At 40.9% G+C, this 16019-nt stretch overlaps 1 protein-coding gene across 1 annotated transcript; it reads right to left on the bottom strand.

The window, feature by feature from the left end:
• Nucleotides 1–98: 98 nt before the first annotated feature.
• tmem276b (transmembrane protein 276b) lies at nucleotides 99–14484 on the bottom strand. The gene is made up of 4 exons (XM_086181499.1): nucleotides 13823–14484; nucleotides 9793–9906; nucleotides 5980–6117; nucleotides 99–5188 (listed from the first exon to the last, which is right to left on the bottom strand). The coding sequence occupies exons 1-4, from the start codon at nucleotides 14217–14219 to the stop codon at nucleotides 4941–4943; spliced, it is 897 nt and encodes a 298-aa protein (XP_086037625.1). The 5' UTR covers nucleotides 14220–14484; the 3' UTR covers nucleotides 99–4940.
• Nucleotides 14485–16019: the final 1535 nt, after the last annotated feature.

Consider the following 16019-nt stretch of genomic DNA (forward strand, 5'->3'; position numbering starts at 1 on the left):
TGTTTCCTTGTACTTTATGCTCTTGCAGTAGTTAATCTTTTTGGTGCTAAAAAGCCAAAGACACAAACACCGTCTAATTCTCCCTCTAGATGGCACCATGTGCTAAATGACAAAAGGCCACAGGAGGACAGAGCTCTCCACACCGCCGTTACTCCACAAACACTCACAGCTACAAAAGCGTACAGTTACAATCATAAGAGGTGTCACATATTGAACTAAAGCCCTCAGCCAAGGAGACGAGGTGAAGCGTCATGATGTCAGCCAAACAATGAAACAAATGCTATTTTTCCAGAAGTGAAGCAGAAAAACTGAAGGGACTCTTCCTTAACTCGTGTTACACCCCTCCACGTCAGGAGAAAGTCAGACTTCTTTCTTTTTATGTGATCAACATACAGCTTCAATCAAATCTAAGAGAAGTCAGAGTTCTTTAAAAATGAAAAAAAAAATGCAATAAAATAAAACACAAACACTGAAAGTCACCAAAAAGTATTAATTACACATTTTTTATTTCAGTAAAATAAATAAATTAAAAATGGACACCATTTTAATACTGAAAGAAACTAACTGTCATGAGATCATGCAAGACTGTAATGACTTTTTAGTCCCCACATTACATCTGCAGTGGAATGATCCAGTATAAATGAGCTGTAGAAAATACCGGCGGTGCTACGGAAACAAACGCCACCTTCAATGGTGACATTTTCACGGGGGCATCTCTCATTGCACAGAATACATTTCTAAAACGTTTCCTCGTGAAACACAGGACATTTAAGTGGAGCTGTATCACAATTTTTAATAGTTACCTGATGTTTCTCTAAATTACATTATAATTATCTTTATCTTGCTACTGTGTGCTACTGTTCTTTTGTATTGACAGTCCATCCAATTTATAGCAAAATCTTTGTTTTAAAATGCAGATATTGTAAAGCAGTCCCCCATATATTCAATTCAATTTGCTATCTGAGATATGGGGTTGTAAATATGTGCTTAAAAAGTCCTGAATATGTGTAGTTGTGGCACATCAGTAGTAGAAAGGTCAGATTTCTCCAAGAAAAGTACACAAAAAAAGTGTGCAATTGTGCTTCAGTCCTATCAACACATAATGCTCGCACCATGTACTTATACATTACAATTTACTGCTTACAGTAATGTTACCGCACAACAGTTTGGGGCTAAAACTTATGAAACCAAAACATTCTGTAATTCACAGGACATCAGAAAATACACTGATCCACACATTTGTAATAGTTCCCTTCTTACAATATCTGTATTTTCCTTCATGTCCCTCATACTGGGCATAAATATTTTCACAATAAGAGCCTGGATTGACTGACGCTAAACACACAATCATGGCGTTAACCCAGTCAGTTTGTAAAAGACACAACAGGGTTCTTATTACATGCTCCAGTCATCGTTGCTCTCACACGAAGCTCTGCAAATATCCAAGGTAAAGCTCCACCAGCTCAGAGTACTAAGAGACCCAGTACAGTGCAAAGATTCAACCAGACACTCAACGCCAGCTTTCAATCATAGCTCAGTCATTTCCTCAGCTTCCATCAGTGTTGTGTTGTGATGTGAAAAGGACTGAACATCACATAAAGTGTTGTCAACACACAGTATTAACAGCTTCTTTTTTTTTTCCTTCAAAGAAAGTTAATTGACATAGCTGATAACATCTTTCACCACTTGTCTCCGGCAGTCAATGTTACAGAAATTTTCATCACACGTGGCTGCAACATTCTTAGATTGTGAACTTGAAGTGATTTTTTTAAATTTCTAAATATATGTTGTTTGGGTATCAGGGATTTCAAACAAAAATGTGTTTACCGTCATCATTTTCTTCTTTTTTCATTCATCAAAATAACCATGATTTCATTTTCAAAAGAGCATCCCTTCATACTGCTGAGTTTATTTTGTCAGTTGAACCACTGGGTTTACGTATTTGCAGTGACAACAGATGATGTGAAGTGTGTATCTCACACAAGAAACAGAAAATTTCAATTTTGATCCCAAAATTAAAAAAAAAAAAAAATCCTGATCATTTGTTTACCTCATTTCAATTTCTATCAATTTACTTAAATCAACTTTCATTAAATGTCAGGCTAAAAAAAAAGGCCATTTTATTATACATAATTGTAAAATGATTTTATTGTGTGCATTTGAAAGAGAATGTCTGAAGTTAATTGTTTTTTTTAAATAAATTATGACAATGGTTGTGCTTTTTTTTCAGCATCAAATCTGGAGGTATTTCTAATCCACTGACTGAATCACACAAATATGAAGTGATGCAACCTCCTGACATTTGTTGGATCTGATGACTCACTCTTCTGGTGCATCACACCTGTCATGAATGTTTTTTTTTGTTTTTTTTCAACTGTCAGGGAAGTTGTTGTAAGAGAGTAAACCTTGTCATTTGGATTGTAGCGGCACTCAATTCAGTCTCGTCATTCCTCTCAGAAAACCTGCCACATATCTGAGTCTAGTAAACTGTATTTGAACATGCACGAGACATAATAACTTGTTTTAAATGTTACTCAACCCCCAACACACACTCACACACACACAATTTTATTAGGATTAAACTGAAGCAGCTAATCATTGATTGGCTTTAACTGTACTTCTTTTCTGATAATAGAAATGCTTTCAGTGCCTATGCCTGTTTTTTGGGTGGGTGTGGGAGTCACGGCCTCTTCAGAGGAGAGGGACAAACATCTGGCCTGTGGTGTCCAAGCCTACCATATCAAAGAGGAGACATTGCAGGTGTCGTGTGAAACTTTAAAGGAACACGCTAACTTTTTGCGAGATAAACATTTGCCATCCTCCCCAGAGCCAGATAAGAATATGAGTGTATATATCCTTCCTTCCCCCATGCCTCCATTGGGGAGATGAGAACCACAGTGACTGGCTAGTTAGCTTAGCGCAAAGAATAGTAATGCATGGGGAGTGTTAGCATATTACTCTCAAAAGTCATCAAAAAACAATTTTAAGGACCTTGCTTTCTCAAGAAGTAACGCTCCTCATCCTTTCTCATAATCAGCCATGATTAGTCACAGCAGTCACTTTCCTAGTCGCCAACGAATGTTTTCTTGTGTTGTCCAAGGTTACAATGAGATTTTAAGGTGCAGTGCATTTCTGAAATTCCAATGCGTTGTGATATCAAATTGTCATTTCACAACAAATGTTATAGACAGATGTTATAGCTGTGTCAATGCAGGTACAGTAAAGACCACTTTGGAGAAAAGTCCATTTGTTGAGACGTGGTACGCTAACACTTCCCATCCACTACCATTCATTGTGCTAAGCTAACTTGTGGTCAGGATGTCTCTGAGGGTCTCAACCCCCCCTCACCCTCTAACAGAGTGAAGGGGGTGTATCTACTTGTCAGGCTCTGAGGAGGATGGACAACAAATGTATCTGTTACCCAAAAATGAAAAATGTGGATTGTCCTTCAAAGAGAAAGCTTTTTTGTTGCTGCTCGTGTTCAAATACTGTTTGCTAGACTCCAACATTATTGCTAAGAACATCATGAAACACGCCATGAGCGTTCAGCAGATACACGAACGGATTCCCATGGCTGGCTTGTGTTTTTGTTTCTGCTGAAACAGATTTGAGTCTCTCTGTGATGTTGCTATGTTACTGTAATTAGTGCAGAATGCAGCTCCTGCTTTCATGAGTTATGGGATCACTGCCTCTGCATTTTCAGGAAATGCTTTACTTGCTTGTATTCCAAGTATTTCACAAAAGGCTGACCAGTAGTAAAGGTAAACAATTGTGCGATCGAATCCTCCTCCGCAGTCTCTTGTCAGGTTATGATTCTGACAGTTGTTTGCTGACCAAACAACTGGGTCTGTCAGGGCAGCACCAGCACAGCAGCATGAAGTCACAGCTCAGCAGTTACTGTGATTGAATGCTTTCTTTCACTCCTCAGCTCTTCCTTCCAGCTACTACCCTCAAAATATCGTCATGTTGCTGAATCCAATAACGGATTCATCCTCAGAGCACCAACACTTCGCTTCACTGTGTGATGCTTAGCTTGGCACACACCTCCGTAATGTCAGCCATCATTACCTCTAAACAAACAGAAAACAAGCATTCTTATTCAAAATCTACTTTACACAAACAATGAGCTGGGTCTACACAGAGATGGATTTTGTACATATATAATCTTTTAAGAGGTGATCAAATGATTTGCCTTTCGATGCAAATTTAGTTGTGTTTTTTAATCGCACTAGATCCATCCAGCAGAGACTGCAGACGCCCACCCCGGGGGGTAATGTTTGATATCAGTAAGTGCGCTACCCTAAAGATAAGCAATGGCCAGTCAACGCCTGATTTTTTTTCATTACAAACAATAACACAGCACACATCACTCGACTGAAAGAGGAATGCAGACAGGATGCTCTGGCCAAATGGTTGTGTGGTCGCTCCTTTTGGAGGATTTCTCTCATGATTCATCATGAGTAAATGAAGCTGGTATGTGTGTGTGTGTGTGTGTGTGTGTGTGTGTGTGTGTGTGTGTGTGTGTGTGTGTGTGTGCGTGTTTGCCTGTAGGAGTGTGTGTGGCATTTCAGAGAGCACCATAGTAAGACAAATTCTCTTCAGAGAAAACAGTCAACTTTAGATTGCCGTAAAGTCAGTTTGTCAAAAATGTCATATTTGTGCTATGAGAGCCGTGCCCCTGTTGTTTGTCTCTCGGTGTTCCCCGGGGGGGTTGGGGGGTTGAGAATAGGTGTGAAGTCTGTCGTTTCTGTACTCCATCCTTTCTTTGCTCTGTCACAACTCAGGCACACTGAACACTGAGGGGGATGGCGATGTTGAAGGTGGTGTGAAATGGTGATTCGACAAAAACTGTTTCAGAGTTAAACATCAAGGTTCGAAGGGTGTAGTTTGTGTAGTTTGTGCGCTCCGTGGGTAAGGTGCTTCATGACGCCTGGGCCCTGTCACACGGTTCCGTTCTCTTGCCTCGGCTTGTGGGTTGTTGTGCGAGCGGGTGTGCTCAGGGAAGGGGCCAAGGTGCAGAGGAAACCAGCCAGCAATGTGAGACCGAGGCCGCCCCAGGCACAAAACATGGACCAGCCATAGCCATGGCTAATGTCCTCAGGGAGGCCATACATAGAGCGGGGGTAGCGGGACAACTCAAAGTTGATTCCTGCCACACATGTGCACAGAGAGATGATGCAGCATGTTCCTGTGAGAGCAAAAACACAAGCAGTGATTTAAAACATGGGGTCACTCACAATATCCACTTCCTATGTGTTTGGAACATTTTACTGGTGGATGTAAATCCTATCATTCGCACTTGGTATAAGGGCTTATAGTCATAAAAGCACGTAGGGGTGTAGGTGAACTTACTGGAACACCTTGGCTTATTGTAATGCATGACACTAATTATGTGACTGGGATCATTTTCATAAAACATTGATTCCAGTCCAATTCTGTGATACGGAAGCCTGCATGGGTGCACTCATGACTCGCAGAGAGCAGGAGGGGTTACTACTACTGCTTTGACGGAAGAGTTTTTGATAAAAACAAATCATGTGTATAAAGTTCAAGGTCATTTTGATAGTACTCTGACTTGTGAGACCTCCTCCGAGCTCAGTGCTACATTCAAGTACCAGAAACGAGCTCAGAATTTTAAATGAGACCTTTACCAGCTGCTAATCCCTCAACACTAGCCGTTAGCCACTGCAGAGGATCCAGGTTGATGGTCGCGCTACTCTGACATCAGTTAGAAGCATGAAGGGTGTCACAGTAGAACCAAAAGTCTTTTACCTCATGTTAAAACGTGTTTCTTAATCAGTGGTTTCACGATAATGAATGAAGCAGTGTACAAACACATACTACACAATGTTGCTCTCAACTTCTTACCGATCCTTTGAGGACATCTCAGTCTCTAACCCAATTTGTCTTGAGTCACCGACTAAATACAGAAACAAGACCTTGTATGCATGTTTGTGTGTAAATGTGCTCTGACAGTACCTCCCATGAGAAAGAGTAGCCCAGCTACATATTGCATGAGGTCATGCTGCTGGCAGCATCCCAGCACTCCAATGATCCAGCCAAAAAGAATGATGGACACGGCCATTCCCACAAATCCAGCCGTCATCCTTCTTAGATCTGCAATAAAGATGAAAATATCACCAGCTTCACTTTGACTTGCTGATGTGCTGCCGTGTCAGCTGGTACTTACGGTTGTTCACAGAAACACACATCTTCATTTTACGAGTGAACATGACGGTAAATAAGACCGAAACATAGTAAAGCTGGAATTAGTAAATATTTAAACGCCACTGCCAATGCTCTCTCTTCCTTGACCATCATATTCACAACTGGAAGCTGTCCAGTCCCCAGCCTGACGTGCTGGCCAAAGAGCAGCTCCAATAAAGCAGTACATCTCAACCTCTCTGAGTCACGACTTCTCCGAATAATCAAGTTGGTGTTTCCACTCTCAATATTTTTTGCTTTTCTTTTCACACAACCATTTCATGAAAGTAGAAAAGTAGAAAATACAGCATCTTGCATCCCCAGGATGAAAATACTGCATTCGAGTGGTTGGGTTAATGTTTTGCACAGTTGCACCTCAGTGGTGGTAATGTGGGCCTCACCTAAATTCAACCTTGTTGTCGGGGGATTTGAACCCAAAACCTTCTCTTAACAAGCTTGTTGCCATGGTAGCATCAAGTGTTACACTCTCCATCTAGCAACCAGGCAACATACTCAAAGTGGTATTTCAGATGAAGTGTCAGATCCAACTGGAGCTACATGAATTGATACATTAGTTGCAGATCAGTTATTTGCCAGAAAATTAATCCGCAACATGGAAAAGAAATTAACAGCACGATAATTAGTTTGGCTTTCAGAAGTCATAACAAATATTTCAATCAAACTTCATATTAGCCCTGCATGGTAATGAGAATTGTGATACAATCGAATGAAACTGTAATTTTCCCCTGACCTTTCAAACATATAAATAATTTTGTGAAAGTCCTATTTGTAACTGTTAAAACTAATTTCCCTCGCTGTTTGGTTACACTGACTTGCTGCTTCTTTTGCATCTTCTCAGATGTGAAAAGTAATTGTCTTGGTTGGACATTCTAGGTCACAGGGCAGTGCTACTCTGGTCACAAATGAACCACAACGGTGGATACAACAGCAGCCGACCATGTTGAGAGCAGTAACAGGTAGAAGTATATGACAGATATTGTGTATTTTGCAGAGTCTATTTAGCCTATCCAGAGGTGAGTGCTCTCAGCTACTCAGACGAGCACCGAACTGTGTTTTCAGGGTAAGCTGCTTGCTTTTTTTGTGAAACAGAAATAGACGTTGGATGGACTGTTGCTACGTCGTTGTTAGCTTGTAGGTTCTAAGATGCTGGAATACGGTACTGGTGCTCATGTTATGCTATACTATATGTTGCACTCGTGCTAAATCAACCCTGAGTCCTAATGGAGGATTAAAGATAGCCCACTGAGCAGCAACATTAACTGTTTTACAGAGGCGACATTTCATCCGCTTGTCTGTCCGTCAAAATTGTCCCCAGTAACCTGGACCAATTGTAGACTTTGACCGCTTATTACGTGCCTTTTTCTATTTACAGGATATCTTTATATTTATTTATTTTAATTGTGGCATTTTTCTTTGCCACTGACCTGACTTCTCCGCTTGCTCCCCCTCAGTGACGAAACTCCTCCCACCCTTTGGATCGTAAATTGAAAACCGCCATTAAACAGGATTGGCCAATCTGAGAATAGAACGGATCGCCCAATTCTGATGTAGTCACTTCAAATCTTGCATTTCAATCAGTCATGACTTGATGATGAAAATCAAAAGCGTGAATTTCCGCAAACATGTTAAAAGTCAAAAGTTAAAAGTCTGCTCTCTCCTCATGTTGATAACAGAAACCGTGTTCATGTTTGTAGTCCTTATACATTAACAGCATGTGACTGCCATAACTACATCATGTTTTGATAAGAAAACACGTTTCTGATTGAGGTTCAATGACGGTTGAGAGCAAAACTGCAGCATCTTCAAATGCGATAGAGATGTAAGTATTATCGGTCTGGTAGAAGGCAGCGGCTGTAATCGTGTACTTACAGGAAGTACAGTTTCAGAGTCATCCGTGATCTACTTTCAAAGTTCTGCTCCAACACATTTGAAATAAATACAGTACATATTATCAGGTTGTTGCATGTCAGTTTTGTGTAGGCAGGAAATTCAACAGGAGTGAAATTAGCCACCATTACAACACTGGTTCCAGAGTGGCTGTCTAGTAACCTAAGGACTGTTGGTTCAAACCCCACCTACCCAGAGACCATGTTTGAGTGCTCTGGAGCAAATAAACAACCTCTTATTGTTCTGTTGTTTAAATAAAATCTATCTACCATTCACCCCAAAATGATGCTTGTAAGTTAAAAATTCATACATGTGATAAACATATCAAACTATATTGCCTGGTCTACACAAAATATAAATATTTCCATTAGTATGTAAGATCAGTTTATATATCAATATCTAATACTTGATTTGTTTTACTCCCCAATAATCATCCTAAGGACTAATACCACTATTAATAATATCTATATTTTTTACATAACAATAATAATAATCATAATAATAATAACATTTTGGTATATTTTTGGACAGGACATCAGAATCATAAAAACATGTAACATAAAACCAAATCCTACCACTGTCACCGCCGAACATAAAACAACACACCTAGAAGCAGAGAGGTCAAATTACAAAAACAAATACATCACGCTGAAGACCACTACTGATGCAATCCAAGGTCACACCACTCCTTCACACACGAGGGGGAAATCAAGGCCTGTCCCTGCTTTCAGAGACGACACTGATCCCTCCTGGCTAACATTGGCAGATAAGCCATTTTAAAGCCAATGCTTCACTTATAGGGACGACCTGATAACCTCTGGTCCCGAGTCCCAATAGGGTGGAGAAGGTTATTGATATATTTCAAAGCCACCACTGTTATAATCCTACAGGCAATTCGGAGAGAAACACAGAAAAGAGCTTATTACTCCTGTCAGGACATTATTTCTGTAAGATAAGGACTGTATTTTCGCTATTAGTTCGTACCACAAAATTTCCCAACACACAAGATCAAATCCTCAGAGACGGAGATCTTAATTACAGGTTTACTTGCAGCAAGGAGCACAGGCAAAGCTCTACATCTGCACTGACTGTCTCAGTGTTTTCCAAACATATATATACAAAGTTCCTCCTCTCAGTAGCTTCCCATCACGCCTTTGTTCTGTCTTCTTCTTTCAAGAACAGTTGCAGGGAGAGCGTAGGGACGCTGGCTCCTCACCGTCCAAGGCCTTTCCCAAACTCTTATCTTAGGAGTGTAAACACAGCCTGATACATCCTGCACGAACTTCATTTCTTTGGTCTGAATAGAGGTCACAACACTGTCATACAATTCTACATCAGGCTAACACTTCATGATAATAAAACGTAAATGTAATAAAACATACATGTGTCCACATATTTTCTAACAACTCCAGTGGTATACATCTTGTAAAAGTTAAAGCTGTGTAACATGAGTGTGTTTTATTATCTCAGAAAGGCTCCACCAAGGCTATCCAAAAAATGAAGTCACACTTCAATAAAGCATTGACCCTTAGGACCTGATGGAAGATGGATTTTCTCATCTTTTCTTATCTTTTATTGCTCAAAAGCCTGATGAAGCAGAATCTTAATGAAACAAGATACAAGGACAGATAAACAGCGGTTGAACGGAAGAGTTCAACAGCTCCATTAAAGCAGACTTACGGAGTGCATGCCACTCATCCTGTCGTATGGTCTTGGTGATGTTGACGGGTAAATTTCGTGGAAGGATGGAGGAAGAGTAGTGATACTTGACTGGGGTGCATCTTTCAATTATTCCTGGCAAAACAAAAAACAAACAAAGAAACGGTATGGATATAGATCTCTTTGTAAACCTCCTAAATGCACGCAGTAGAAAAGCTTCACAGTCATTGGATTGGTTTTCTCAGTTGGCCATGTTCACATTGTCTTCCCAATTCCTCCGCTGTAATTATGTGAAGATTAAGACACAATATGAAATGTGGCTTATTCAACCAAACAAAAGATTAATTGCACTCATTAAGTAAACATCTTCATATATATTTGACAGAAATTTCACATAATATTAGTAACATTCAGTAAAAAAAAAATAATAAAAAATGTGTGTAGTCCAGCATGTGCTTTAAATTTTAAAGATGCAAATTTTAACTTTTTATATCAGTGTCCCGGCAGCTAATCCCTTTATGAGTTTCCCATTTTAGAAGGTTAGAACTGTGATAGACACATAATGAAATTTCTACTGTTTACAGAGCTCCTATAATGTTTGACAAAGCTTTTGTGAAACCCTTAACCTCTGTTAATCTTTGATTTTTAAGGCACTTTTCTTCTGAGAGTCAGTTTTGCGATTTCCTTAGACTTTGATCTGCAGCTTCATTGTTAATGATTCCTGTGGCTTCTACTGAAGACACATCAGGATGCTTCTTTAACTCCAAACACATCTAAAAGCAGATAAAAGAAAGCAAACTACAACTAGCAACAGAGTAGCACAGCGCTTATTCCTGTTAAGGGTCGTGGGGGGGCTGGATCCTATCCCAGCAGCCTTCAGGTGAGAGGCGGGGTTCACCCTGGACAGGTCACCAGTCCATCACAGGACCAACACATAGAGACAGACAACCATTCACACTCACAGTCACACCTACAGTCAATTTAGAGTATCAATCAGCCTCGTCCTCTCTTGATGTCTTTGGACTGTGGGAGGAAGCTGGAGTACCAGAGAGAACCCACACAGGGAGAACATGGAGACTCCACACAGAAAGATCCTGTGCTGGAGCCGGGACTGGAACCTGGAACCTTCTTGCTGTGAGGCGACAGTGCTGACCACTGCACCACCGTGCCGCCAACTCATGACCCTGAGACTAAGATTCTCATGCTCTACCGACTGAGCTAGTCAGGCTTACAAGTAGTTAAACTTGTTAAGATCATCGCAAAAAAGGCAGAAGAAGAGCAGAAGAGGCTGAGGTAGTTGTGGGGTCACTGAGGTTGTATGTGCACTGTGCACTTGGTTGGTAGCATGACATTACCCATGGGCTACTAGCAACTGCATTTACCCTGCAAAAATCAAGCACGTTCATTTGTTCATTTATCTCGCTAAACAAAACTACTAAGTCTCAACATCTTTCTCTACAGAGCTAATTTTCCATAATGATTAGAAATCCTATAAAAATCCCACTGGCTTTTGGTCGAAAACCCGTGGTGATGCTAACTTCCAGGTCAACCTATGAAAAAACATCATTCCTGCATCACTCTGTAGACAAATATAATGACCCATTATACATTTACACTATGGAAACAATTTAGAGCTTCATTTACATTTAACTGGACATAATTATCCATCCATTCATTTTCTTCCGCTTATTCCTGCTAAGGGTTGTGGGGGGGCTGGAGCCTATCACAGCAGCCTTCAGGTGAGAGGCGGGGTTCACCCTGGACAGGTCACCAGTCCATCACAGGACCAACACATAGAGACAGACAACCATTCACACTCACAGTCACACCTACGGTCAATTTAGAGTATCAATCAGCCTCGTCCCCTCTTGATGTCTTTGGACTGTGGGAGGAAGCTGGAGTACCAGAGAGAACCCACACAGGAACAGGGAGAACATGCAGACTCCCCACAGAAAGATCCTGTGCTGGAGCCGGGACTCGAACCTGGAACCTTCTTGCTGTGAGGTGACAGCGCTGACCACTGCACCACCGTGCCGCCGGACATAAAAATGTTGAAAAAAATTGTTTTTTAATTCCAATAAGTGACAATTTCAAATGTTGAATTGAGACTGAAAAGGTTTAACTACAAGCCCACAGTGTTATATTGTGTAGCACTGCACACGTGCTTGGAGGACCATTAAAAATAAACATCACACCGAAAGGGAATCATCTCTCATTGACTGGGACAGTTTTCTGTAAAGGGAGCATGTAATCAAGACTATAGGAGTTAGATCAACTGTCAGTGTCAGTGAGTCTGCATCTGCAGATTTGAAAACATTTTCTTCCCTTCAGCATCTCTGTTCCAACACTACCATCATCAAGCGTCTCACCGTGATTACACAGACATCAGACACCTTGTGTACTACCAGCCCTCATAATCACACATAAATTACTATCAGCGTGCATGCACCATTATAGATCCAAAAGTAGCTTAGCCGGGGTGATGATTATTATGTTCAGTACAGTTGTGTATAATTTGCATGTCCCTTCTCTTTGAAAAGTGTGCTATGCAATTTTACAGGCACAAATTTTGTCTCAGTCACAGGACAGAAAGGACACAAGTAGTGCTTGGTTTCCACTTACATTTTGGCTAAAAGGGTCCTTCTAATCATCATCATTGTCATATGGAGCTAAGGGTAACATAATTGTTACAAATGCTCGACATTCTCACAGTTCACCATTAAATGACAACTACCCATAAAGACACAATACCATAAACATGTACACTCAATATCCACCATAACACAACCATAACAAATATTACCCGCCATTTTATTTGCTCTTGTTTCATTTCAGCTGAGTCTAAGAGATGCTCAAATGGATACGTGAGTATCTTCCAAAAGAGTAGAACAGTTTGCACTCGATAAATGGAGCTGAGTACTACACCTTTCTGAGTTGGCGTCACCAAAAATAGCTGGACGTCATAAAGGTGTTGTCTACTGTAGAGTAGGACGGAGTAAAATGACTTCTCAAGATCACCGGTACTCCACACTGATTACAATCATTCAATACATTTTTCTACACTGCCTCCACAGTTCTTAACAAGTGGCGACCATTCTATGAAGAGAGTTAAATGTAACGAGCCGGTTTTGATTCTTTTTCAGTAAATTGTCCAGATTTGCTGCTGCCAACGTCGCCATCTCCATTATGATTCATCTCAGTTTTGATCCTTACATGATCGCTGTGCTGCCTATCATCAGTATCTGCAGATATTACGGTAGTCATTTATTGAACCTATCAATATCGGTGCAGTTTCGCTCAAGTCTCTTATTTGTTGTTCATAACAGGCGCACAACAAATGCACGATTTATGAGTTTTTCTTTTACTTTTTCAAGTTGACAGTGTTTACATGTAATTTATTCAGTATGTACAATATGTGAGCATCACGTGTTTTTGTTCCAGATGATATCAACATCATTTGCTGGCGGTGTATCAGATATCGGTTCAAAAATCTGTCGGTGAAGTTGTAGTTTTGCAGAGACATTTTGGTGATCAAACAGGAGATGAAGTGGTGTTAAATGTAGATTCTTGTTGTTACTCAGAAGCAGAGCACTTTTAATTTATCATATAATCAGCTACATGGTGTAGCTGATTATATGACTCCCAGAGGGAAGGCACTTTGACATCATCCAGTCTGGGGACCTGGACCAGGTCTAGTCTGGCTGATGGGGCCTGAATTTTAACTGCTTACTGAAGGAAGCTTCACATCGTGTTTCTCATTGTGGTCCAAAATGTAAACAGTATTGATGAACATGTCCTGCTACTCCCTTTGAATAACGCTGAGTAATTAACCTTTACTAGACGTTTGGTCTCTGTCGAATGCTACAGCGCAGTAAAGAGCCCCGAGGTTCTGAACAGACCCGCTCCTCTGGTTTAGGACGTGAACTAGCAGACACATCTGAAGATGAGGGATGCGGGCCTCTGGACCCTCCTGTGTTTGTCTCATCGCTGCTGAGCATCACGGCCTGCTGCTGCTGCTTCTCACAAGATATTTACCTGCTCTCATGTTTACCTTTGTAAATAAGGTCCTCGGTTTCCAGGTCGAATCCTTCCCGGTGACACTTCCTCCAGAGCCCGGAGACGGTGGAGTTAAACTGCCGACTGCAGTGGGACTCCATAGCGGATGCTGCGGCCACGAAGTGCCGCTTCCCCCTGATGAGAGCAGCGGCATCTGGGCCGTTACCTCTCGTCTCCACGATCCGTGGAGGCATCTGGAGGGGGAGGTTGTGGTTGGAGATGTAGATGTACCCGGGGTCATTTCGCTTGTTGGCATAGTTCTTACACCTCTCTCGATGTCTCCTCGCATCCGTCTCGTACCAGTAGTCGGTACAAATCGCCATGGCGAGCAGCCCCAGCGCACAGAACGCCAGGAAGAGCCCTGTGCTGGTTAATATTTTCATAGCGGCCATCTTCCCCGCTCGATGGAGAGCCCTAACAGTCGCAAGAAGGTTCCTCCGTGGCCGTGGTGCTGGTAGAGGTGGTACCGCGTGAAATAAATCACGACGGCACTCACAGCCTCTCACGGTCCTGCACCGGGTGCATGCTGAAGATGGGCCAGTGTCGTCTGGACGAGAAGCTGCGGTCTGTTGTTGTGGGTACCCGGTGGATGCAATGTTGTTCTCACCATCTGTTGTGGTACAGGAGGAGAGGGGATGGATGGCGACCAGCGCTGTGAGGAGGAGGCAGGCAGGAGCAGGCAGGGATGCAGTTACGCTCTCTCTCCTCCAGGCTGCTGCAAGTGAAAAACACACCTTGCAACGGAAGAAGCATTAAAATTCACTTTTAACTTAAAGAGCCATTGATTTTGTTAATTATTTTTTCACCCAGATATTTCTAGGAAGAGAAAAAGTTCATCTGAATCTATTTTGATGATTACTTGATTATGACTCCAATAAATATAGTATATTATAGTTAATAGAAGAGCTTTTGTTGGTGCTGGTGGTGTTTTTTGCACCAGTTTAAGACTTGGTGTCAGTACCAAAGGTAACTTTAAATAGTCATAGCCATATTCCCCTCTAAGTATGGAACTCGACCGGTATATCGGTGTGGCCGATATCATCTGATACCGTCAGGGACAATCCAATGTTGGTGTTAATGTTGTCCAATATGTACCGATACGAAAGTGTTTTTAGTAAAACACAAGATTCAGTTTCCATTTATGTTAATTTACCAATATTTAATTCATATAAAGTTGGTTATGTCATTCCACTGATATCTTTATGGACATCATTTTTAAACAATAAAATATTCTTCTTTCCTTATTATGTTTGTCATAGGTTTTGGATTTGAGGTATCATTTATTCAAAAAAATAACGTGGCTGATATTTTTCAATATTTTTACTCCCTTAGGTTTTCAGCTTCAGCCCCAAATATCCAGTATTGCTCGGTTCAGTTATTCCAACATGTTAAGAGTCCGATGTCCATCATTTAAGATGATAAAGTTTATGTTGTTACATTAATTATACTGCCTGAATGGCAGACCTTTGTCACAGGTGTTTAATAACCACATGAGGGGAGAAAATTGTATATATATAAATATATACACACACACACATTCAGAAACCCATCAGAATTCCCCCTATAATTAGTACCTGCTTCAGCCACTAATTCTGCTATCAGTCAGACCTTATTTCTGAATCATGACAGGGAAAGTAGATATATGGACATTATAATGTTGATTTACACCAAACCACTGACTACTCTTGCGCTGCAGTTTCAGGTTTAAATCTAATCTTAATTCCAAATGGTTCTGTTCAATCTATGATTTCGATCCCTTCATCATCAATAATCTTTCAAAAACTTCAGTTGTTTCTGTTTATTCCTCTATTTGGTTTTCTTTTTTTGCAGTTCTTTTTATTTATAGACGTGTCAGTCCTTCAGACCCTAACTGCCATTAGTGTTGAATGTGTGTGTGTGTGTGTGTGTGTGTGTGTGCTCACACGCTGTCACCTTGGATAATGGGTGAAGGTGAAATGAAGCACTCTGAGTATTCCCATTAATCAAGACACAGTATAAACCAGGAGGTAGGACCAGGGTTGTACTATGTAGCGTGCTGGAAGACTACAGTTATCAAGTGTTCAATTCCTGCTGGTGTACATTACACACTATAATCTAGTAATGCATAAACCATTTTTTCTTATGTTCTGACTGTGTATATGTACTTGGTACAACTAGCTTGGGCAGGATTGTACTTGTGTCATCAATTAATA

Source organism: Aulostomus chinensis, chromosome 2, assembly GCF_037954235.1.
Source record: "Aulostomus chinensis isolate RoL2024-O1b breed Wild chromosome 2, RoL_Achi_v1.0, whole genome shotgun sequence".
In the NCBI taxonomy this organism is placed as follows: Eukaryota; Metazoa; Chordata; class Actinopteri; order Syngnathiformes; family Aulostomidae; genus Aulostomus; species Aulostomus chinensis.

Bases quoted from the DNA above. Each gene is read 5' to 3' on its own strand.
- tmem276b (XM_086181499.1), bottom strand. From the start codon at position 14,219: ATGGCCGCTATGAAAATATTAACCAGCACAGGGCTCTTCCTGGCGTTC. The intron at 9,907-13,822 runs GTAAACATGAGA...TTGTTTTGCCAG, and splicing joins CGAGGACCTTATTTACAAAG to GAATAATTGAAAGATGCACC. The intron at 6,118-9,792 runs GTAAGTCTGCTT...TCTTTATTGCAG, and splicing joins GGATGAGTGGCATGCACTCC to ATCTAAGAAGGATGACGGCT.